The following is a 26,006-nucleotide window of genomic DNA, read 5'->3' as shown; positions in this document are numbered from 1 at the left end:
ATTATTAAACGAATTTCGTTAAAAATGGATATTGTCTTTTATTTGTGGTATCTATGTAGTCATTTAGTCGTACTTTGATTTAGTTCAGGATTTGGGATGCTTTGGAAAATGAATATTCGAATTTTTCCAGTGGTACATAAGTCTTTTACAGATTACGTTCAAGGATTACGAGATATTTGTAAATATTACTGCTGGAATGAAAAATTCCAAGGCCAGGAGAAGTCGCTTAGAATCATGATATTTGAAATTTCAAGTTTCCTTTTCAATTTTTACTCGAACTGTGTTTCATTTATCATTTTTTTGATGAGATTACGAGTAGTGATGGCAACGATCGATAGTTTTCACTATCGATAGTGTTTTCGAGTGAAAATTTCAATAGTTTTTACTATCGATAGTTTTTTCGGTAGTAACAAAAACTATCGATACTATCGATAGTTTTTTCGATAGTTTTCAATTTTCATTAAAAACTGATAATGGATGTGATTCCACGAGTTTGGTTTGGAGGTTCATTATTACGTTTTTTATCTGAAAAAATCAAGGGACATCATTTTGAGAGAGAAAAAAAGAAACAATACTTTTTTAGTTTTTTCTATTGAAAAAATGAACAATAGCGATCCTTTTTTACAAAAATTTGGTTAAAAATTCAATAAAACATTGGATTTTCGATAGTTCGATAGCATCCAAAAACTATCGATAGTTTTTTCAATACTTTAAAAAAAAACTATCGGACAAACTATCGATAGTTAAAAAAAACTATCGATACTATTGAAAAACTATCGATAGTTTGCCATCACTAATTACGAGATTAGAATGTTGCAAAAATCCGAAAATGGACAAATAAAATCAAATTACTTTTTATGTTTGCTGTGATGGCAACCTTGATTTCGCGTAAGCTCCATTTTGAATCTTACAAAACTCGCCTCATGGTGTGTACAACTTTTTCTCTTATTTTGAGCATTTTTACAAAAAAATGGGATTAGTTGGAAATGAAATGAACTTTTTCATCATTAATTATTATTATTTCAACGTACCATATGAATAATTTATCGTAATACGGAGTACTTATCGAAAAAAATCATTTTTAAAAAATCGAAACACGTCACCCTAAATTGTTCAAAAAGCTGGTTGGTATTTTTTTAAAAGTTGCTCAATAGTCAGCACTGTTTTGTTTTCTGTCCTTTTCTATCTGTTTTTCTTTTCAGTTTTCGTTTCTGAGAAAAATTTCAAATAAAATGCCGAACATTTTTTACGAAATAATATTTGCGAACAGTGTTTAATTTAAATGTGATTAATTCAATCAAAACGGCAGCCTGATTGAGTGAGTAAGTAACTTGAAACTCTCGCATTTGAATAAAAATCACGACGCGTTCTTTGTCACCCTCGAGCATTCAAACTCAAACAATCATACCTACCGGAAGAAATAGGCTCTTTGCATGTGTTTTTCTGAGAGTGAAAAGTATACAGTACTTCGAGTTAGAATCTCCTCCTATCTTTCTTTATCCGTCGTACTTGATGTAGCGTTAATAATAATGTGTATTGAATGAAAACATTACCATTCTTATGTTGAAATTTCAGATAGATATGTCATGGACCGCAAAGAGGTAAATATCGGAATCCGTAGTGTACTGAATTCATCGCAGTCAGCTCTCACCATAAACGATTTATGGGTAGATTACATAAAACTTATCGGATCACCGGTACCTTTAAGAGAACTTGGTTACCGAAGCTTACACGAGTATCTACGCAGCATTCCGGATGTGGTTCGGGTAACTGATTTATTTTATAAATAGTACATTATCATCTCGTCGATTTCCTCAGTTTTGAGTTTCTCTTCAGTTGGAAGATCCAAATTCGCCGCATTCTGTAGTACGAGCGGTCACTGACGAGAAATCCAAACATATCGCTCAATTTGTACGAGATCAGAAAGTTAGCAAGACTACGAGATTTCCTGCAAGACGAGGACGACGAATTCCTCCTCGTGGTTACAATCAAGCTTTCCGAAACAATGACTTCGTACCTATCAGCTTGCAGCGTCGAGTACTCGATATGCTGACTCGTTATTCCGATGTAAGCAGATTTTTTTTCATCGTGATACGGTTACAATACCGGCGCAGCATTTCACTCATATTTTTTTTTTACATTTTAACAGGGATTAAACATGGACGATTTTAGAGAAATAATTAAAGTTATTCAAAACGATATGCAATTGCAATGCTCGTTCGATTCCGTTTTACGTACAATTTATTCGTATGTGGTAATGGATGGCGACGATATCCGTTTATCTAGACAGTACATGAATAGTTCTTTCGCTCCAAGCGTTCAAAGTAAGCATTGTAGTTCTCAATTAGTTCAATTGTTAGAATCTCTAAATGTATTTTCCCATTTTCCCCTCAGATGCTCCTCCTCCTAGACGTCCGAACGAGGTAATAGTCATATCTGAAAGCGATGCCGAAGACGGTGAATACGATGATTTTATATCGGATTACAGCGAAGAATGCGATTATACTAGTCCGCCAAAATCAATTGATAACTACCCACAAGCGACCACTTCCAAACATCCTTCGAGTAGAAATGAAGCTAATTTCGCTGGTGTTTCGTAAGTGACGTTTCGTTCATTGTTATTGAATTCTGAAACGTTCGTTCAAATACTCGTTTATGTTTCACAGGACACGAAGTTTAATCAGCGACACATTGGTGAAAAATTGTTTCGCTTTGTTGGATGATAATCCGGGAGGACTTTGGTTAGCCAAACTCGCCCAGGAATACGAAGTCAGTGTGTGAAATCGCAGAATTACTTACGTCGTTTTCGCTCGAGTTTCATTAATTTCAATTTTTCATTTTAGATCAAATTTGGCTACAGATTAGATCCTCAACAGCACGGTTTTGATTGTGTTCTCGACATGGTTTGTCAGCTCAAAGATGTGTTCAACATGATACAATTTGAGAAATCCGGCGATCGATTTTTAAGAGACGCTAGGAAGTTTCCTAACGGTAAATATGACGTTTTATTATCTACGACGATGAGGCTAGCTCCTCATATCCTTCTCACGTATTTTCATTTACAATATTTATCTGTGTGTAGATTCGACAAATGGTGATCAAGGTGAATTGCCTAAATCGATGGTGCTGGAAATCAAAAAATTACTATTAATGAGAAGCAATCATCAACTATATACCGACGAACTAGCTTCAGAGTACAGAGTAAGGAATTCATTATGTTCGGAAATGATATTCTTCGTGCGTTTATTATAATAAATTAATGATTTTCAAATCGGTTTAGGATTGTTATAGAAAAACACTCGACCCGACTGATTTCGGTTTCAAGAATATGGATGGTTTATTGAAAAGTTTGAACGATAATGAAAGTTCATTGTTTTCATTCAAACAAGTTAGACAAAGAACAGTGATGTATTTAAAAACCTCGCATAATCAAGAGCAAAATCACGTCGAAGCAGCCGATAGCGAAAGGGCATTGGTACGTATTGCGGTCTTGAGATGTGTTTTTTCGCATATACATATAAATAGAAATGTATCTTAATTACGTACGTTTTATCAAGTTCTAAATGACGTAATTTTTCTCGTATCAATGAAATTTTTTCAATGAAAAAATCACCCGCTACAATTTTTTTCAATTTCATACATTTCCTGCGGTTCGTCATTTTCTTGTAAATCGATGGGTACGAAAGAAAGGTCATTATCCTTTCCTTCGAAATTTTTTTCATTTGTTGTTTTTTTCCTTCGTCGTTATCGTTCATCGGGTGTTGTAAAATTACTTGGAATTCGTCCAATTTCGTCAAATGAGGTCATTTCTCACCTTTCCTCTCTTCCTCGTTTCACCCAAGATGTGAATTTTTTTGATAGAAGGCGACAGAACTTTTATGCACTTCGTTTAATTTCGATGTGGTTAGCGGCGGGCTATTTTCACTCATTATTTACCTACATAAAGTTCATATACAATACACGATCATGTTCTGGTTTGTAATTTATATTTTTGTTTTGGCTTTCAGCCCTGTAACTATGATTTCATCTCGTTGCCCCAAGAAGTCGTCGATTACGATTTTAAACTGCCTACAAATCCATACTTCGAAGAGCTCGAACCTGGCCACGTAATACAAGTAAAACTGGGAGAAGTATACGGCCCCGAAAGATTCTATTTACACTTCGACGACGATTTAGCAGCTTTGGATGCCATGATGGAAGATTTACAGTATGATCTAGACTGATTTTCTGCATTTTTAGCATCTACTTAGCCATATAAACGAGATTACTAATTGATGAAAATTTCGCTTTACAGTATTTTCTACGAAAATAACAGCAATACGTACGAATTATCGAGCGATACGATCAGAAGAGGTATGCTCGGTGCGTGTCTTTTCCACGACGATGCTCGATGGCACAGAGTACAGGTGATGATGTGTCGAGGCCTGTCCGATGTTAAAGTACGTACCAACGAATTTCGAATTGTAACCGTTTCGTGGCATTTCAACCAACACGTTCTCGTCATCCAGTCAACCCTGACGATGTTTGTTTAATATCATATTGTATTGTTCTCACCAGGTGCGTTTTTTCGATTATGGTACTGCGGGTGAGGTACCCGTTTCTGAACTACGTTACCTGCACGCGGATTTCGCCAAATATCCAGCTTTTTGCGTGCGAGCTAAATTATACGGCGTTAAATTACAGCAATTCGATGCTTCCGAGAAGGATGACCAGAAAAAGTATACCCGTTCTGTTGGCGAAGCTTTCTTCGATCTTACCAGCAATGCTAGCCAACTAGTTGCCGAGGTTATGACCATCGATAAAGTGGTTAGTTATTTTCGAATTAATTATTCTAATTGTGTATATCGAATGACGAAATAAGATAGATTTTTGCGAGGCTGTGGGTTTCGCTAAATAGTTCTATATGGTGTTCGGTCATCTTGATCCGACGTTATCAGATTTCTTGCTCATGGAGACATTTGAATGTGCTCGAAATTCTAATAAAATGATCGGATAGATCGTCGTTTTCTTGTGTTAATCTGTTAGTAGATTAAGAACCACTAAATTTGTCTCATAAATGAGAGTACAATTCATTTTAGAATTGTCTTTTAATTGAACTCGGAATTCGGCTTCGTACATTTTATACTCTGATACCAGAGTGCGTGAGATCAAAAGTCGTCTTTCTAGGTGCTCGTGTAGAACTAGAAACACCCGAAAATTCTTAATCTGAAGATCAAACCCTATCTAAATAAGTTCTAATTGCTTCGATATCTCTACGACTATTTCGAATAAACACGATATTAGATTTATACCAGAAGCCTAATCGTAATTTTCTTTTATCACGTTTTTGCAGAATCAAAGCGTCGAAGTGCATCTACACGCTACTTATTGCAATGAAGAAGGCAATAAAGAAGTGATCGCCATTCATGACAAATTAGTCGAAGACGGCCTACTGTTGCGTAAAGACACCTCGGATCCCGTTAAAGAGGTAATTACTTATTCGTCGTCAAACTATACATTATTTTATCGAATCTAAGAAACAGAAATTAATAATATTTTAACCAATCGTTATCCCGGTTAAAATCAAAATATCGCCAGTATTGGAAATAATTTCAAGCCAAAGAAGTACTGAAGGTTACCCGAGTCCATTTTACAACATTCGATGACTCGATGAAAAAATAAGTTCTAGAGTTCGTTACACCATAGCAGTCTGTAAATAGAATTTGCTGACGCTGAGAAAATGAAAGAAGGCTTTCTCTTGATTTAATTCTGTTTTAATCCCAGCAGAAATAATACCAATCTTTGATTAGATTTAACACACCCTACTTTTAGTACATATGATGTATCAAGTTGAATGATTTTTGAACCTCGTGTATCTGATATTTTAATCCTCGCGATTTTGTATGATTGAAACATTGCAGGACTCTGTTTTTATATAATATGTATTATTGTAATGGACTTGATCGATATTAATTTGAACTGGAAATGAAGACAGTTCTCCAATTGTTTCCCTCATATTTCATTCAAGATTTCCCTGTGGAAGTCGATCACCGTAGTTTTTGTCAAAGCTTCTTGGGGGGGGGGGGGGGGTAACGAAAAAGGAAATTCAACAATAAGGGCGATTGATTTAATCGCTTCAAAACGAACCTTTTTCATACTCTATTTATTTTCGAATAAAAACAATAACAAAAACTTTTGAATCTTCAAGATAACAAACCTAGCAGCCGAATATTATCGAGATCGCGAACTTTAAATATAACAAAAACATAGCCAAATATAATTAATAACCGCGAATCCGCGACACTCCCGACGAAAAAAAAAAAAAAAAAAACGAATTTTTAAATTTAAAATAATAAGTATAAACGAGAAAAATTACGATGTTTCCAAGGGATACAATTTGTTAATGGGACGGGTAAGTTTAGAATTTTTAGTTTCAACGATTGCTGATCTAACATTACTGTCTGAGCTAACATTAACATTAATTACTTTACCAACTTTCCACTCTCCTCTAGGACAAAATTTTTTATCACCTTCGATTAATACGATATCTCCTACTTTAGGAACTAAATCAGGAGTTCAGGTACAAGATTTTTATCAACTTCAGCGAGCTTGAATTTCTCGAATCTGGAATCTAACTTAATATCGTGGTGATTTATTCGATTAATAATTTTAGGTATCGTATTTGCAGTGATTTTTATTTTTTCACCATCATTTGTAAAAATATCTAAACTAACGACCTTGGTTGAAATTTCTCTAGGAGCTTCGGAACAAATCGTAGAAATTCTAATCGTTTCATAATGAAGAGGCTTCAATTTTAATTTATCGGCCAACCTTGTAGTAATGTACGATCTTCTTGAACCGCTATCCAAAATTGAGGTAACTTTCTGAACACGACTTTCATTACCAACGTTGATTGTGGCTGCTAACAGGTTACCTTCTTGATCTTTCATTAGTAAAGATTCAGTTGGTTCAGGATTACTAACTTCTTTCGAAAATAATTTAATACATAAACTACGATGATGACTACGACGTTTTTTACAATGTACACATGGTTTGTTTACCGTACAGTCTTTAGCGAGATGACCAGGATTCAAACAAATGATGCAACGACCATTTAATTTCTTTCTTCTGTCTTCCAATGTCGTTATTTTGCTGCATTCATCGGAATAATGTGACGTTTCACCGCAATAGATACATTTTTTACTTGGTTTTCTATCACCAGTTATCAAGCTCTCTGTAGTACCTTTGAAAAAATCTTTTTTATTAGAATTATTATCGGATGACTCACTCCAATTAGTACCACAATACTGCTCTTGTTTCCATATCAATTCGCCAACTTTCTGCCTCAATTCGGATAAATCGTTACTTGCAACATCCAAATCGGCTTTCATAATTATATCAAACGGAAACTTCTTCATAATCATCGAATACAGTATGGTGTTGTTTTGAATATTTTCACCTACACCTTCTAAAGCATGTAAATTCGATTCAATATTATCGTAAGTATTTCGCAAATTTTTAGTCCATTTGTTACTTTTTGGAATTTTAGTTAAATTATCATATAATAAATCAATTAATTTCTTTTTATTACCAAACTTCTTTTTTACCATTTCGTATGCGATCGGATAGTTAGCAGCAGTGGTACCCATACCTCTCAACAATACTTCAGCTTCGCCTACCAGGTTATTTCTCAAATACGTAAATTTATCAGTTGCTTCTAAATCAGTATTATGTACAGCTGAGTTGAACGAAGACCAAAACGATTCGAATTCAAGTAGATTACCACCATATTTCTTCAACTCCAACTTTGGTAACTTAATCGTAGCTTTTGAAGAAGAACAACAACTACCGCTACCACCAGATTCAGTTGTACACTGTCTTTTAAAACCTGGAACAGCACTGCTATTAGAGAATTTTTCGATACTGCTTTCTAATTTACCTTTAATGGCGATGTAGTCATCTTCGAATTTTTCTATGAAAGGGTCCAGATCCGGAACTTCGAAGTTGTCGAATTCGTCAAGTAAAGCAAGATAATTTTTATATATATCTTCGACCATTGTCAATTTCACTTTAACTTCGTTAAAATCTGCCGTCGCCAGCTTTTCACTTACGTATGACATACTTCTAGTCAGTGAAGAACGAAGTCTGGACTTTCGGGTGGATAACGCTTTTAGCTTTTCTGCATTTTCGCTGGTTTCCGGCATTTTTGGAATTTACCAACGAATTCGGAGGACGAAACGAACGATTATTTAGGATCAGCCTGCTACCATAACGAAAAAGGAAATTCAACAATAAGGGCGATTGATTTAATCGCTTCAAAACGAACCTTTTTCATACTCTATTTATTTTCGAATAAAAACAATAACAAAAACTTTTGAATCTTCAAGATAACAAACCTAGCAGCCGAATATTATCGAGATCGCGAACTTTAAATATAACAAAAACATAGCCAAATATAATTAATAACCGCGAATCCGCGACAGGGGGGGGGTGATTCAATCGAGATTTTTTGAGAAACTGTGAAATTTTGAAAGTCCATTTCTTGAGACTGATTGAACTTTAGGCTAATCTATGTACGAGATTTTGAAGAGAATAAATAAGAGATTCGAGATCGAATATGAAAATTTGAAAAGCTCAAAATGTTAACTTTTTTGGCTAAAACTTCAACTTTTCAAGACGAGTGTAAAAGTTGAACCCTGCCTTCAGAAGTTGAAAAAAAAATTAAAGATAACTTTTCTTTACTCTCTTTTTAGAAAGCTCATTTTCGAAATTGAATATCAATTTTCTAGGGGGAGGAGAGTAGGAAGACCTTCAAGTCCCCATTATCAGTATGATGAATCCCTCCAAAAAATTTTAAACGAAGCTACGTATTGATTGTTATTAATTTTAGGACTCTTGAGTCCTCGATTTGATCTCTCTGAACCCATCTTCCCCCCTCCCAATCAGTTTTCTTGAGGGTGGAGCGAAGAAAACGTATTTCGAATTTGACGAAAATTTGTAAAGGAGGGGGAGGGAGAGGGCGATTCCAGTGATAAGATGAATCGTTGAAAAAGGCGCGAAAATCCAGAAACAGACTCTAGGCGTTGACTGTACGTCGATGCTTCTAGGCTAGGTCAATTTGAAGGAGTAGAGGCGTGGCTGTGTTTTTCAAGGTCATACAGCTCGGGAGTAAACTCGATTTCTTCCCTCTAAATTGCGGCTACGTGTTAATTTTTAGATATGTTGTCCACTTTTTAATTTCCAATCGATTGATTGCTGCGAAAATTTTGATTTATTTTGAACATTTTCACCTCTATATCCCCTCCTAATATTTAACTCGAGGTCATCCCCACTTGAACGTTGCGAGAAAGCCATGCCTAAATAGCAAATCTGAGCATATTTTATTGAAACAGTTCCGGCTGAGGTGTACTAAGATGTAAATATGGGAAAATTGAAGGACTGTTGAAAAATCTACGAGGAGGAAGACGATTTTATGAGTGCCTAACTCGAAGAATTTTTCCTCGATCCTCTTTTTCACTCCTATCAACCAATAAAAAAGTCGACTTCGTGAAGAAAATGCAAAAATCGATCAGTAGGAGGACGATATCGAATGTGCATTCAAAATTTTTCCACCCCTTCTCCTTCTTTACTTACATTTTTCCAGCTATAAACCAAAGGAGACTGAAGAGACGAAAGAAGGATATTGAAAAAATGAAAAAGTTGACCAGGAGAAAAATGATATTGTGATTAGATGAGAAAAAAGACGTATTCAAAATTTCAGGTCTCCTACTCAATTGTTTACAATCCAAAAAAAAAACTAACCTTACAATTAGTAACCAAAAAAACAACTTGAAAAAAGTGGCCAAAAAATAAAAAAATGTCAGTAAAACTTTTTGATAAAAAAAAAAAATCACAAAAAAAACAGAGCATTATAAATGGAAATATTTTCGCTTCTGATTTCAAAAAGTTGAACTATTTCGCAACGTATTGATGAAAAAACGACTTTTTGGAATTTTTGGCATCAATGTATGAGGGTTATTTTTGCAATTTATGACGAAAAACGAAACTTTGACAAATTATTAAAAGTAGGGGCTTTTTGGCAATTTGCAATTTTATTTGTAAACGAAAATTTTCGTCAATTTTTGAAAAAGTTGTGAAATTTGATAATTTTTGGCCAAACGAAAAACTGATACTTTTAGTTTTTGGCAATACTTACTTGCAAAAATAATTATATTTTTCGCAATTTTTGTCAGAAAAAGCGAGACTTTTTTACGACTTTTTGGTCATTTTTGGCAATTTCTGTCAAAACAGCGAGATTTTAACGTAATGTTCATGAGAAAAGTGAGATTTTTTAGCAAAAACTCAGTCTGACTGACTATTTTAGCAAAATACAGTATTCTTCGACTTGTAAGTAGATATATAGGCCAAAAATGATACCTATCTTTTTCAGTATAATTTTTGTAAAAAAAACCGAGACTTCTGTTAAAATTGTCAATGTTTCGCTTTTTGTCATCATTTTTCAAAATATGTGACTCAAAAATTGCAATAACTCTTCACTTTTTCGACAGAAACCTACCTATCACTTTCAAAAGTCTCGTTTTTTTGGCTAAAATTGCCAAAAATTCTAACTTTTTATGTAAATTGCTAGAAAATTTCGGTTTTTTACTCGTCTGAAAATTCCAAAAATTGCCAATAGGTCACTTTGTTTTTCCAAAAAAGGTGGAAAAATTTCGCTGTCTCTCCTAAAATGACCAAAAAAAACTTAGCCTTTGGCTAAATTTTGTCAAAATTTTGCTTTTTTTTGCCAGAAATTGCCAAGATTTTTCATTCAATGTCAAAAATTACTGAAAAGTCTGCTGTATTACTACCAAGAAATTGCGAATTGTAGTCTCTCTTTTCTGACAAAAATTCAAAAACCGTCATTTTCTGGCCAGTTATTGCCAAAAAAATTTTAAAAATATTTTCTGGCTATTCTCGTTTCTTACAACTTTTTTAGTTTCTTTTTGTTTTTGTTTTTTTTGGGGGGGTTATTTAAGTTACTTTTTTTATTTTTTTGTGGAGAAAATCGAATACGAACCAGGCATTATCCTTCCAGTCAATTTATAAATTTTTTTCGAATTCTCCTCCTTCCATTTTATTGTTGGAAAATAGAAAGAAGAGAATGAGGAATTTTGAAATGCACCATTATGTAACTCTCTGTATCTACAGATGAAAATAGTTGAATTAATTATGATTTTTTTTAGGATTATGCTCTGAAGAGCATTCAATTAGCCGGATCCAGTTCATTTTTAGTATACATGGTCAAGTTAAGAGCATCTAATCTAACATACTTACCTTCATTTCAAAAATGAGCCGGATCCGGCCCGTTCAATGCTCTCTTCAGATCAGAAAGAATTGAATTTAAGTCAATTGAATTTCAAAATTTTGAAGCAAAAAAAAAATCATCGTTTTTTTCATAGGCCTACCTCTCGAAATGCTGATTTTCGAGAACTTTTGCCCTCGCTTCGCCAGGGCCAATTTGTTTCTCCTTTTCACAATCGAAAAATTTCAGACTTGAAGGAGAAATCATTAAAACTTGCCGTTTCATTTCGAAAAATTGGTATATTTTTTTTCCCAAATGTCGTGTTCAAATTTTCCATTTAATTTTTATACATTTTTAAAAAATTTGTTACGTTGAAAAAAGTTATTTATTCGCCTAATTTCATTACATTAGCAAGAACCTTTAAGGTGAAAATGAAATCAAAAATTGAAATGATACAATTTTATTTTCGACATACGCTTGCTTGAAAAAAATCATAAGGTTAAGGTGTTGAAGACATTGGAAAAACGAAAAATTCTAATGTTGAATTTTGCCTGCCCAGGCTCCTTTTTCTTATAAAATCTCGTGTTTAAAAAATGTCCTGCTAATAGTCCGGCATATGACAATAGGAGTAATTGCACCCCCCCCCCCGCCGATCTTCCGGGACAACTTTTTTCTTAAAGGGGACATCCTAAGGAACATTTTAAAGCAAACTTGCCAAAAAAAAGTTGGCCTTACTTACAAAATGGCGGCCATTTTGATTGACAGCTCAGCCGAAATCGCAGATTTTGCGTTTTAAAATAGGACTTACACGAACTTTTTCAAACTTTACGAAGGTAGATCGAAAGATCATGCAAAAATTCATCATCTGTCAAAATTTCAAGTGCTAAAGTGCGTTTTTCGATTTTTGGTGAATTTTTGAAAATCGAATTTAGGTCAAAAATGAGAAAAAAATCAAAATTTCACCAAATTGACCAAGAAAGCTGAAATTTGGGATATACCCTAATTTCGACATGCCAAATCGGTTGGAAACGGTTTCAACCCGTTTTGAGCAGTTCTGGAGCCTCCGGCAGATTTTTAAAACTCGAAATTCCCACAAAATTCCATCAAATTGGAGTTGTAAAGCTAAAATTTATTCTAAAAACTAATTTCAATACGCTATGAAGTACTGCAGGTGAATTTCAAAACGTTTTGGATCCTCCAGCGACTTTTTGAAAATTCCTGAAGCCTCCAGCAGATTTTTGAAACTTAAATTTTCACAAAATTTCATCAAATGGAGATGGACAGCTGAAATTTACTCCACACTCCAATTTTAACACCCTCTGAATACGACTTCTGGTAGATTTCAAGTCATCTTAGAGCCTCCAACGACTTTTTTGAAAATTACTGGAGCCTCCAGTAGAGTTTTGAAACTTGAAATTTCCCCAAAATTTCATCAAACTAAGATGGAGAGTCGAAATTCATTCTGCAAACTAATTTCAATACGCTACGAAGTTGACTGCTGGTGAATTTCAAGTCGTTTTGGAGCCTCCAACGACTTTTTTGTAAATTACTGGAGCCTCCAGTAGATCTTTGAAACTTGAAATTTCCCCAACATTAATTTATCAAATGGAATTGCTGGAGGCTCCAAAACGACTTGAAATTCACCAGCAGTCAACTTCGTAGCGTATCCTGTCAATCAAAATGGCCGCCATTTTGTAAGTAAGGCCAACTTTTTTTTGGCAAGTTTGCTTTAAAATGTTCCTTAGGATGTCCCCTTTAAGAAAAAAGTTGTCCCGGAGGATCGGCGGGGGGGGGGTGCAGTTACTCCTATTGTCATATGCCGTACTATAAAGTCCTGATTTTTTGTTTGGAAATTTTGTTAGACGCCTTGTCTTATACGTACCTATGCAATAAGCTCATTTGTGTTGTTTTTTTTTTGTTTTTTTTTTATTGATTGAAATCAAAAAACATTTTGTATTACAAATAATTTTCTTCCAATTTCAATTTTAAAAAAAAAATTTCCTGTGAAAAATTTGACATTGTCAATTTTTTTGTGAGAGGTGGGGGGTTGGTCGAGTGGATAGGATTCTGAAAATTTGGTTGAAAAAAGTTAGTGAAAAAAGTAGTGATTTTTTCAACAAAAAAAATCCGTTAGATACCATGTATAAAAAATTATTTTTAAAAAAAACTAATAAAATGACGTATTTTCTTTATCTGATTCCTGTGAATGGGGCCTCTCCAGACCCAAGGTGTCTAACGGTCATGAAAGTCATGAAAATCACGAAAAAGTCATGAATTTTTGTAGGTGGTCATGAAAAAGTCATGAATTTTTCTCGAAACACAATTGAATTTTTTTTTTGTAAGTTCATAAAATGAAAAAAATGAAAATAAAAAATTTGTTCAAAAAATCTGAAAAATGTAAAAACTGAAATACCTACTTGCTTACAATTTTTTAAAAAACCCTCGCAGTTTCTAGTTATTCGACTCTTTTTTTTATTGAAGAGGGGGGGAGGGGTATTTTTACGCGGTGAAAATGTGAAAAATCGGTCATGAAAGTCAAGATTTTTTTGTCTGGGAGTTTTGTTGGACACCCTGATCTCCCTCCACATCCCCCCTCCCAAAATTTCATTTTTTTTCAGAAAAAAAATATGCGGATTGATACACTTTTTTTTTTGTTTGTCTAGGCGAGATCTACACGTGGTTAGAATACGAGTAGGTATCCGAAAACTTCGACAGAGGACACTGTATTCTGTATCATTCGCTTCTCAGGCATTTTTTAAATCAGGAATTCGATTGAAGGGCGAGGGGAAATCTTTAAAATGGAATTTTGCTCAGTATTTCAAGTACATAAGTATGTACTTTCAAAATCGCATTTTTGTTTTCTTGTTCGAGTATAAGTATTTTGGTACAGTAATAGATTTTCTCTACCCTCTTTTCAAAACACCGATTTTCATGGTGAGATTTTTTGATTTCGGGAGGGGGAAGCATCATGATTCATGGCTCTCATTTTATGACTAACGTTCAAAAAATGCCAACATTGATTGCTACGAATTTGATGACGTCAAGTCCGAATCAGATTGCGAGCAAATTTTTTCTAATTCCATTCCTCTGAACTAATCCATCCCCTACCACAAGGTTTTGAAATACCAAAAAAAAAAAAGAATGAGAAAGATGCATCTTTCGTAGTTCATCAGGGTTTTGATTCATTCATTTTTTGGTACCCCTCCCCCCTCAGTTCCCTCCTCTACAACTTTCCAATCCGCGTTCCCAATTTTGAGAAAAATTTAGGAAATGTTTTCTGTTTCCATTAATTTGAACGGAGCTCAATTGGGATACCTATTGATTTTTTAAATTCAAATCTTCGCCTTCCACTTCGAAGAAAAATGAGGAAGTGAAATTCTCGAGGAATCTTCAAAACCTACCAACATCCCTGTAGATCAAAGTTCGAGCATTTCAAATCCAAAATTAAAACAATTTTTACCACATCGGATCCATTTGGAAGTAAAAAGTCCCGTATATGTACGAGTAGTTTTCGTTTCGTTGTTTTTTTCTGGCATATTTTCCATTTTTTCTAATCTGCACCAACGAGTAACCGGACTTCTTATCACTTATTGGGTTCAAAGTGCAGTTTATCGAGTGGGAGTGGGAGAGAAGAGAATCGAAGAGCGATAAATTGCGACCAGTTATGCTCTCGATAAGACCTTCTCGTATCGTATGTGTACGTGTAGAAAACAAACCAAACGTGAAAATATCCGCAGAGCGCAGACTTTTTGCGAATCTCGCATCATTGTTGCATAGTTTTCAATGTTCTTATTTACTTAATATTATGGGGAAAAGAAAGGCGACCGCGAGACGGTTCAACACCTGTGGAAATCGTCCTCTCGTAGTTCAGGTAAACACGTGCTTTACTTAAGCGGATCTCGAGTCTCGACTGACTCGACTGTTGTTACTGTTAGGTATATTTTAACCGGCATGTACATAATATAACTGCATTGTAGCGTCTCTTCTTTTGTCATTTTCATTGTTAAGGACTCCCTCTCATCTCACTGTAAACTATAATATAGGTAGTGTTGTAAAGAGGGGATCGATGGTTGATTTTTATGCATTTGTCTCTCATTCTAGCCTTTGCCTTCGTCGCCAAAGAAGAAACCTGAAACGAATGTTACGTCTGCTTCTGCTGCGTTTGCTGGTTCATCAAAGTCGCCTAGTGCTTCGTCCACATCGAATACAAACGCTAATAAAGGACAAGAGAAATCAAAGAAGGTGAACAATTTTTTTAAAATTAGTAATTTGTTGAATTTGTGAATTTTGATAATTTATATTTCTAAGTAATTGATCACGTTCCGTTTGAAAGTCTTTCAGATTTTTTTTTCTCTCACTTTGACTGTCTATACTTTGAAACTTCAGTATTGATTGGTACATATAAGTATCTAAGGTGTTCCTTATAATTTATAAATTTAAGAATCTCTTATTCCTCTTTCTTCTTTTTTTCTTTTTTTTGTTATACGCTTATCATGTGTAACTTGCGTTTACCAGTGTTCTTTTGTTAATTGTTTTATTACTACGAATCGTTGTTGAATAAAAAATCTTTGAAATGGAACGTGTGTATTTTTTTCTTTTCCTTTTTTTTTTTTGAGTGATTTTCCTGTGGTCGGAATGGTTTAATAAATTCAACGTGATTGTTGATGAATTTATTAAACTACGTATTGGTGGCTTAAGTCGAATAGTTTGTATTTATTTATGGTTAAAAGTTTTCCATGTTCGAAGATAATTTTCAGTGTTTTTTTTTATCATTTCAGAGTCGTCCTCCGCCGGGAATCCCCATTCCCCCTGATTTAAAGATGGCTGCCAGTAGCGCGTCGACTTCTACTCAAACTCAGACGTCCAGTCAGAGTAAAGCTACGTTCAATGGATACACGCAGTCCAAGATGAATCCTATGCAAGCTCCGTTTTATCCGGTAAGCTCGATGTATTGATTTTTGTGCCCTGCAAAGCCTCGAGAAGTAACTTTGTGGGGTATTTTTGTTCGTGATGATTTTGTGGAAGGGGGAGGTGAAGGGGAAACGATGTGTAATGTTGATTGTTTATTTCAAAATGTGTATAATTTTGAGAAATTGGCGAAAATGTTCGTGAATTATCGTTTCTATGTCTCCAATACTGAATATTTGACGTAATTTATGAAAATATTCGGCTTTATTATTTTTAATTACCTTATGAACGTACATGTCGAAGTTTTTTTCTGAGTAATTGTCGAATATTTACCTCATGTACACTGTAATTACCCAAATTAACTGAATTTACGGTAAATTACCGCCCATGTTACCATAATTACCGTTATTTTACCAAAATTACCGTAATTACCGTTATACTTACATAATTACCCTCACGTTACAGTAATTATTCACGAGCAGTGGAGGTTTCTTTACCAAAAATTACTCTATTTTCGTGGTAATTACGCTAAAACTTTACTAAAATTACGGTAAATTACCGTAATTACCGTTATTTTACCAAAATTACCGTAATTACCGTTATTTTTACATAATTACCCTCGCGTTACAGTAATTATTCACGAGCAGTGGAGGTTTCTTTACCAAAAATTACTCTATTTTCGTGGTAATTACGCTAGAATTTTACTAAAATTACGGTAAATTACCGTAATTACCGTTACTGTACTGTAATTTTGAAAAATTTACGATAAGTGAAGATCCGATTACCAAAAATTACCACCCATTTCGCCGTAATTACCTAGAATTTCTCCAAGTCGCCGTTATTTTACCGTAATTACCGGAAATTCGTGTCTATTTAGTATTTACGATCAGCCATTATTTTTTCACAGCGTTTACCAAGTCCAAGAGTGGCTGTAAATCAAGGTTATATAACGAAGTCAATCGTCGTCCACGGTTTTCCTAAAATGAGTGTAAGGTCGACTACTTCTATTCTAATTCATCTGCAATATCTACTCGTAAATGGCTATTTAAAGGTTCATTTTTCAAACTATACTCTCTTACCGGATCTTGATTTTGTTTTATTAATTTTTCGAGTAACGCTTGTTGTATTAAGTACATAGCTGTGTAAATAATTGCTTTTCGTTTACTTCCTTTGGACACGTTTTTTTTTTCGCATGTATTTCCGAAACAATCACACCTTTGGTAATGAATGATTTGATGAAAATCTTGGGTAAATGTTAATGCTGGTGAAAGTATTGAAATCTATTTAAAATGCTGTTTAAAATTGATAAAGTTTTACAAAAATTGTTCAAAATACTAGAAAACTTTGCAAGACCGGAGGTAAAAAATTATTTTTAGATGAGTCTAAATTTTTTAAAAATATTACATACATTGAAGTGCATGTTTTGAAGCACATTTTGGATATTTTTTGAAGCCATTTGATCAAATTAGCGGAATTTCAACCATTTTAATGTACGTTCATTCAGATTTATGCACGTTTATAAATTTTTAATCCATTTTTAATGCTTTTAAAATATCGTCAATTTATCATCAGAGCATGTGCATTAATTATTTTTCTATCACTCGTATTTAAAGTAGATTTTGTATCATTTTAATTTGCACGAAAATTTTCATTTTTTACATCATGCTTGTAGAATGATAGTATTTTTTGTACAAAAAAGTTCTGATTGAAATATTTATTCATTTTTTTGAGACGACCTATCGGTGCCTTTTTTCCTCTCAAAATTTTGATAAAGAAGTACAAACATTAGAAAAAAATGTAGTGATGTGATTATTGATTTTTCATTTTGATGGAAAGAAATGAATTGCAAATGTAAGCTGAATGCGTTGAAACAATTTAATCGATTTTATAACTCGAAGCCTAAAAATTGATACAAATCAACTTGCCATACTTATCAAGTTTAGGTAGTGAAATTTTTTAAGCATTTTTTTTTTCAAAATTTGGAAGCTAGAGGGCACCGAGGAGTCGTATCCAAAAAATAAATAGACGGTCACACAATTTTTGGAATTTTTTGTGCTTTTTTGAAAATTTCAGAGAGGCACTAAAGTGGGTCGTTTTTCGATGTGTCTTTTTTTTCCTGAGATGTGATGGAGGCTTGCAAAAAAACGTGGAAAAAATGTCAATTTTCAAGTCAGTGGCCAACCCCCCTTACCCCTTATTCATGGTGAAAGCTGAAAATTTGAATTATTTGAAAATCCTTCGTAGGTTTTGAGAAAAGAAAACCAATCACGTTTCATTTTTTTGAGTATTTTGATGTTCAATACGAATGTAAATTAGTTGTGCAATCTTAATTATACCAACTTAAGCAGATAATCGCAAAATGATTACATGTTTTGTAGAAAAGCACTATATTTTGAGGACTCCTGAACCTGACAAAAATAAACTTTGAACTTCTCTATTAATGGCTTGACTAAACGTCATGATATGAAAGTACTTAAGATATCAAGAGAGGCCAATGAAACCACTTTTTTTTCAAATTTTGAAACATTTCAAAAAATTTAAAATGTTTTTAAATGTGAACTCTTGCTAGGGAACGAGGTGGGCATTTACCTGAAAATTTGATATTTTTCCTATGTCTTGTTTAGTCTCATTTGACCACAATTTTAAGCAAAGCTCCAAATTTGAAAAAAAAAATTGAACCACTCTCCTAAGGGGTTGTATCTATGTACACAGAAATTTATTGAGTATTTAAATTAACAGTCAGCACCCTCGAAAACTTCTGATACGATGTGCCACTTGTGATTTTGGTTTCCCTTTGAAATTTTAATAATTTTGGGGGATTGGTGAGGAAAGATAGGGCGAGGATTATTCAACTACCTATTTACAAATGTCTCCGGTTTGCTGAGTCGTCTCCAATATTGATTATTTAACGTAATTTATACCGAATTGCTGAAAAATGTTGCTGTTTTACCTAAAAATGCCAGTAATTGCCAAAATGTTTTACTTATTTGTTGAAAATTTGTGAAAAAGTTTCACTTTTTTGCCTGAAATGACTAAAAATTAAATTTCATGTAAAATTTTCCAAAAAATATCCATTTTTTCTAAAAAAAAAATTTTCTAGTCTCACTTTTTCGCCAAAAATTGTCGGAAAAGCTCTGCCTTTCATTAAATCTGGCTCAGTCGCTATTTTTGCCTAAAAATGTCACATTTCTGAAAGAAATTTGGAAAAAGTGTAATTTTTGCCTGTGAATCCCAAAAGCCCTTTTTTTTTACTTTTTTTGAACTAAATATTGTGGCCTTTTTTGTGATTTTTGTCTGCATTACAATGTTTTGTTCTTTTCTTGTAACTTTTTTGGCTACTTTTAAGTTAGGTACATCTTTTTTTTGGGAGGGGGGATTGGTAACTTTGAGTTTCTGACTGACAATGTATGATATAATATTATACAGTAGGTAAATCAATGATTTTGTACCTACCTGTAATTGACAGAGATTTACCATCAAGCTAAATTACCACAACTTTACCGTAATTACCGTTATTTTCACCATATTTTGCATTTTTTTTACTGTAATTTTGAGAAATTAGATGATTAAAGATCCGTTTACCAGAAGTTTGACATGGATGAATTTGCAATAATTACTCAATTTGTTACTTCTTTTGTGGTAATTTACCTCCAATTTACCGTTTTTACTGTAATTTTTACCATGAGTATCGTTATTTTATTTTACGGTAGTGGTAGTGGAAGATTAATCAATAATCATCATTGAAAGTCTGATTTCTTAGAGTTACCTTCTTATAATTCTACAGTATGACACAAAAGTAGTGCCCGGTGGCTTTCATTTCCAAGTGGAAAAAGTTAGCGAGATGAATGAAGCGGCGTTGAGTAGAGAAAAAATAGGGGCTTTCAAAAGCGACCTTGAAAATTTCAAGACCATGCACACTAGTACAGGGTGTCCACAAATTGAAAAACCGGTTTGGCCAAAAAAATTCAACCCGGTTTTTACTGGCGCAATGTAGTATTCTACACACTAAGGCAACAAAACGTGATATGAATTTTTTGAAACTGGTTCATTAATTTGCAACCAGTTAACAAAAAATACTCAAAAATTGTAGAATTGAAAAGTTTTTACCAATCAGATTTTGGAACCGGTTCATCAATTCACAACCAGTCATCAAAAATTACCTAAAAATGGGAAATGAAGAAAAAAGCTTGAAACAAAAGTTGTAAGGCATGAAAAATTACACAATTCTGTCCGATCACATTTTGAAACCGGTTCATTGGTTGGCGTTTAGCAACCAGTTTTTGACAGTCACTTAAAGATTACATATACAGAAAAAAAACTTGAAACAGAGGTTATAGAGCGTGAAAAATTGAACTATTTCACCAATCAAATTTTGAAACCGGTTTATCAATTTACTACCAGTTATCAAAAATTACCTAAAAATGGGAAATAGGTGAAAAAGCTTGAAACAAAAGTTGCAGGGGGTGAAAAATTACACAATTTTGTCCAATCACATTTTGAAACCGGTTCATTGGTTGGCATTTAGCGATCAGTTTTTGACAATCATTCAAACATTGGAGATAGAGATAAAAAGCTTGAAACAAAAATTATTGTAGAACGTGAAAAATTGAACCACATATTTGTATTTTTGCCAATCAGATCTTGAAACCGGTTCATCAATTTGCAGCCGATATCAAAAATTATCCAAAAATTGGAGATGGTGAAAAAAGCTCAAAACAAAAGTTGTAGGGCATAAAAAATTACACAATTCTGTCGGTAATGTTCTGTCCAATCACATTTTAGAACCGGTTCATTATTTAGCAACCAGTTTTTGACAATCACTTAGATTGGATATACAGAAAAAAGGTTGAAACAAAAGTTGTAGAGCGTGAAAAATATTGAAACTGGCTAATTAATTTGCAACCAGGTAACTTTTGATGACTTGCTGTGAATTAATGAACCGGTTTCAAAATCTGATTAGCAAAAGTAAGTATGTAGTTCAATTTTTCACGTTTTACAAACTTTTTTCTCAATTTACAATTCTTAGGTGATTGTCAAAAACATATTTGCTAAATGCGAACCAATGAACCGGTTTCAAAATACATAACTAGTTGCAATTGCAAATTGATGAACCAGTTTCAAAATCTGATCAGCAAAAATGGTTCAATTTTTCACGCTTTACAACTTTTGTTTCAAGCTTTTTGCTCTATCTCCATTTGTTAGGTGATTGTCAAAAACGGGTTGCTAAATGCGAACCAATGAACTGGTTTCAAAATGTAATGGGACAAAATTGTGAAATTTTTAACGCTCTACAACTTTTGTTTCAAGCTTTTTTCCCTATCTACAATTTTTGGGTATTTTTTGTCAACTGGTTGCAAATTAATGAACCGGTTTCAAAAAATTCATATCACGTTTTTTCGCCTCAGTATGTAGAATGCATAAATTGGTTTGAATTACCAAAATCTGTGACCAATTATAAAATCGTAATTAACCTCTCATTTACCGTAATTACCGTCATTTTTACCATAATTACCTTTATTTTACGGTAATTTTGTGTTAGTAATTACCTGTGGAATGTTGAGTCAGATCATCAAAATTTACAATGAATTTAAATTCACTGTAATTACTGAAAATTGTTACTTCGTATAACTATGGTAATTTACCGTAATTACCGTTATTTTATAGTAATTTACCGTATTTACTTGTAAATTTACAGTAATTACCTGCAAATTTACGGTAATTTATTGTAATTACCTGTAACTACGGTAATTTACCGTAATTACTTGTACATTGACGGTAATTTACTGCAATTACCTGTAAATTTACCGTAATTTACCGTTATAAGTGTTATTTTACGGTAATTTTGGAAAATTGATTTTCAATTGTAGCCTAATTACCAGAAATTGTCGTGAATTCGCTGTAATTATCGAAAACTTTAGCCAATAATTATGTCAATTGACCTACATTTTTTCGTAATTACCGTAATTTTTGCTACACGAAGTCAATATTTCTCTTTTGTCTTCACATTTGAAATTTTGTTAAATTTTGTCCAAAATTGTGTACCCTCGTACTGCTCCTCCTTCCCTCTCATTGTTTTATTAAGAATATAACAAAGTCACTTTCTTGGCATTTTCTCAAATTTTCCGTGGGTAATTTTCACTTATTTTGACCAATGATTAATCATGAAAAGCTAATAATCTCGGTGATCCATTTGTCTGATATTATAATGCAGCAACATGTTTGTTTTCTTTTCCAGCCCGGTTATAGTCCAGTGCCGCCGACAACCGGTGTCTCGTCTTCGGCATACTCGACGGCCGCCTCATCGATGCCGATGGGACCGGCGGCGGCGGCGGCGGCGATGCCACCGCAGCCATACATGTATCCAACACCGCAGCCGCCTCGACCTCCTGTCTACCCTCCAGCATCAGTGTACGGGCCTCACGGACCAGCCGGATATCCACCTTTGCCGTTCTACTCATCCGGGTACGGGTCTTACGGCATGCCGTTTCCACAAACGATGTACGATTACTATCCGGGTCCCGGTGCTGTGCCGATAAGAGGGCCGATGACTTCCGCTTACAGTAACTACGCTGCTCCCCAACCTGCAGCCACCAAACCTCCTCCGGGCTTCAACTACAAACCTACCACTCCGGCTACTACGAAAGCGACATCGACATCGACATCGGAGCCAGCTGCGGGTTATCCCAGCGTCACCGAAGCTACTGGTATTCCGTTGTATTCATGTACCACTTCGAGTAGTAAGAGCCTGGATACAGGCTCGTGTATTGAGCACGGTGCATTGAATAAGTCTTGTTGTTGCGGTCTAGATTGTTCGCGGAAAGTATCGACGACCTCGAATCCGGCTCCGGCCAAGAACCCGTTCGCGGATCACAATGAAAAACCAGAATGGATATCGAAACTCGAAGTTGTACGTGATTTAGTAAGTTAGAGAACGTAGAATAGATTCCTCGGTGTCGGTGGTGGCTGCCGTACGAGAACGATGACGATATTCACTGCGTGGTTTGTTTGTTTCAGGTGCTGAACGAAGATATGTCAGCGGAATCGGTAAAGGGTAAACTAAAAGAGATTATAGGAGATATAAACGCAGATACGTCCAAGACTGAAGCACTCGAAACTACGAGTAAACTGAACCCGTCCGCTAAGTCGTACGCCTCTGTGGCTGCTAAAGCCAGTGCGGCTGCTGCGGCCGCCGCCGCTGCAGCCGCCGCTGCTGCTGCCGCTACCAAAGTCGACGATAGCTTGACCAATAATTTGAACGGTTTATCGATCAGCAATCGCGAATTCAGCGCACCTATACCGCTGAATATCGCCGAAACGTCGAGTAATCGTTTCGTCGAATCAACTGCCACTTCGCCAGTCACGCCGGCCAGATCAGAATCGGAGTTTTCAGTCAAATCCGATGACAGGGAGAGTACTCGCGATGAAATCAAACAGTCGAAAATCGAACAACTCAGGTTATTCGTCATGTCACAAAGTAAGATTTTAAAGAAAACGTGACGCTTGCCATGTGCTGTTGGCTTTGTTACCGTACCATCTTCGATTTGATTCGATTCGTTTCGTCACGATTTTCATTTTCTCTCTCCCTCTGGTACGAATGGATTTTTCTTCCTGCCACATACCTGATATACCTACCTAGTTGTATTTTAAGTAGTTTTTAACCGCATCGTCGCATGTGAGGTGTTTTTTTTTCTTCTTTTTTTTTTTTAAATGATACCGGTTCGCGCGTAACTCGATCGATGCCGAATAAGTACCAAGTTGATTTATTACGTTTTTATTTTATACTTATATAAATATTGATAAGTTTTTGTTTTTGTTGAATTCTTATTTTCTCCTCGTGCTATTATATATACGTTTCTTTTTTTTTTTTTTGATAATCATTATTATTATTGGACGTTATTTATAATAAGTACCTAACGTTTCACTTTCAGCCTTTCGTTTCTCGTGATCGATTTTTTTCCCCTAAGGTACTGTTTTTTTAGATAATAATAATTGTTTGTTATTAAACTTTGAGCATTTTTGACTATCTTGGATGTACGTACGTATTACGTAAGTTTGTTCGAATACGAGGTGATGATTTTGTTTTCCAGTTTTATTATTTTGTTGTTGGGATGGGATGTCACGATCCTTGTTTTTTTTTTTTTTTTTTGGAATGGGGAGTGTCTTGAAATCGTCGAAGTCTGCTGGATTCTGCTCGGAATTATTTCTCAGTTGGGTTGTATAATTCTTCGCCAGTTTCTAGGGATGAAAGTTTGGGAGGAGGAGTTGCCTTGTTTCATTTTTCTTACCGAAGGTTCAAGTATTTGTTCAGGGTGGCTCGTGCTTTGAAGCTGCGGTTCTGAAGTAGCTGGATTTCGTGAGAAAAGAATTCTATTTTCTGATTTTCCTCACTTGAGAAAAAAGTAGTGCCTGGAGTCCCACTTTGGAAAAAAATGAAAAAAAAATCAGAATTCATCATTCATAATGAAAAAATGGAGGAAAATGAAAAATTAAATTACTTAAGTGAAGATTTATGGAGCCCCCAAAATACTCGTACAAAAAAAATGATGAATTGAAGCAAAGGTGTGAAAAATTTTCATTTTTGGTCAAATTTAAATACCCCTCATTTCTTGAAAAATTTCCCTCTGCCTCCTCCCACCAACACAATATTGGCCTCCTTGTAAGAAACCTCCATAAAAATTGAAAAAAAAATAACGAATTGAAGTGTGTAAAAATTTTTCAAAATCGATTATTTCAGGTCAAATCAGAAGTTTCCAAAATAAGCTTTTTTCAAGAAAAAAAATAAAATAATAAGAGATTTTGGAAGTTTTTTTATTCCTGTATCGTAATAGTAATTTTTAACGACCTGCCTTTCTCCCTTCCTCCCCCCTCCCCTCTTCCTCTAAACTTCAGTTCTCCAAGCAAGGTTAGTCCCAAGGAACCTCTTGAAATTGGTAAACTGAAGCTAGTCGAGTAGGAATTGTATAAATTTTTTATTTTTATGGCCATTGCGGGCAAACCAAAATTCCTTACAATGACGCCCTTTTCAGGAAAATCCCTCCCAATATACTCAAGTCTCCTTATTTGGAACCCCAAAATTCAAAATTGATATTGAAGACTCCCAATTTTGAAAATTTTTCATATTTGGTCAAAGCTTATCAAAATTAGTTTTTTTTTTTTCAAGAAGAAATTCTCTCAAGTTTCTCAAGCGGTGTTGGTTCTCTTCTCTTATACATTTATAGAGTCTCCTTCAATTAAAAAAAAAAAAATACATTAAACTGTAAATTTTGTTTGAAAATTTTCCATTAATGACACCCCCCCCCCCCCAACCAGGAGTAAATCTCAGGTGTTGAAACTGTTAAAAACCCAAAAACCAAATAAAAATCTGCTTTGTGCAAAACTCAAAAACCAAAAATGAAAAATATTTGATCAAAACCAAATATAAAAAATTTAAAATTTAAATCATCAAAATATGCGTAATGTTTTGGCTTTTATGCATTAATTGATTAGTAGAAATGAATACAAGTCAATAATTAATAGATACTAATACTACCTAGAATTAGGCGGCATAATGCGATAAATGATAATTGGCAGAAAAAAAACTGAAAACTGAAACCAAAAACCAAAAATCAATTTATTTCAGTTTTAAACCCCTGGTAAATCTTCCTTAATTCCTCAATATTGGTTCTGTTTGTAAAAAGCCTTCCAAAATTGGAAAAAATTGTACAGAAAATATGAAAATTAAAGCAAGAAGTAGGTAAACATTTTTTGACAATTTTTGCCAATTTTTCATTTTTGACCAAAACTTTTTGAAAGAGTCTCATTTTCAGGAAAACCTTCGCCTCTAACCGTGATTTAAACC

The 26,006-nt window shown here is 34.4% G+C and overlaps 1 protein-coding gene across 6 annotated transcripts; it reads left to right on the top strand.

Annotated features, from left to right (window-relative positions):
• The first annotated feature begins 1,170 nt into the window (after positions 1 to 1,170).
• On the top strand, positions 1,171 to 24,250 carry LOC135846561 (uncharacterized). Of its 6 annotated transcripts, none has more exons than XM_065365734.1 (19): positions 1,171 to 1,322; positions 1,576 to 1,766; positions 1,837 to 2,067; positions 2,150 to 2,324; positions 2,395 to 2,596; positions 2,667 to 2,769; positions 2,844 to 2,991; positions 3,083 to 3,201; positions 3,281 to 3,475; positions 4,008 to 4,207; positions 4,295 to 4,439; positions 4,558 to 4,806; positions 5,333 to 5,467; positions 15,362 to 15,502; positions 16,039 to 16,197; positions 17,076 to 17,156; positions 22,404 to 22,872; positions 22,975 to 23,087; positions 23,183 to 24,250. In XM_065365734.1, exons 2-19 carry the CDS (start codon positions 1,587 to 1,589, stop codon positions 23,663 to 23,665), a joined length of 3,528 nt encoding a protein of 1,175 aa, XP_065221806.1. In that variant the 5' UTR covers positions 1,171 to 1,322; positions 1,576 to 1,586; the 3' UTR covers positions 23,666 to 24,250. The 6 variants fall into 6 exon arrangements, with proteins under 6 accessions (XP_065221806.1, XP_065221805.1, XP_065221803.1 ...); XM_065365733.1 differs by having other exon boundaries at positions 17,076 to 17,219; positions 22,975 to 23,075; XM_065365731.1 differs by having other exon boundaries at positions 17,076 to 17,219.
• Positions 24,251 to 26,006: the final 1,756 nt, after the last annotated feature.

Source organism: Planococcus citri, chromosome 5, assembly GCF_950023065.1.
Source record: "Planococcus citri chromosome 5, ihPlaCitr1.1, whole genome shotgun sequence".
Lineage (NCBI taxonomy): Eukaryota > Metazoa > Arthropoda > Insecta > Hemiptera > Pseudococcidae > Planococcus > Planococcus citri.
Note: the sequence above shows the minus strand (reverse complement) of the source record. Positions and strands in the feature narration are given on the sequence as shown.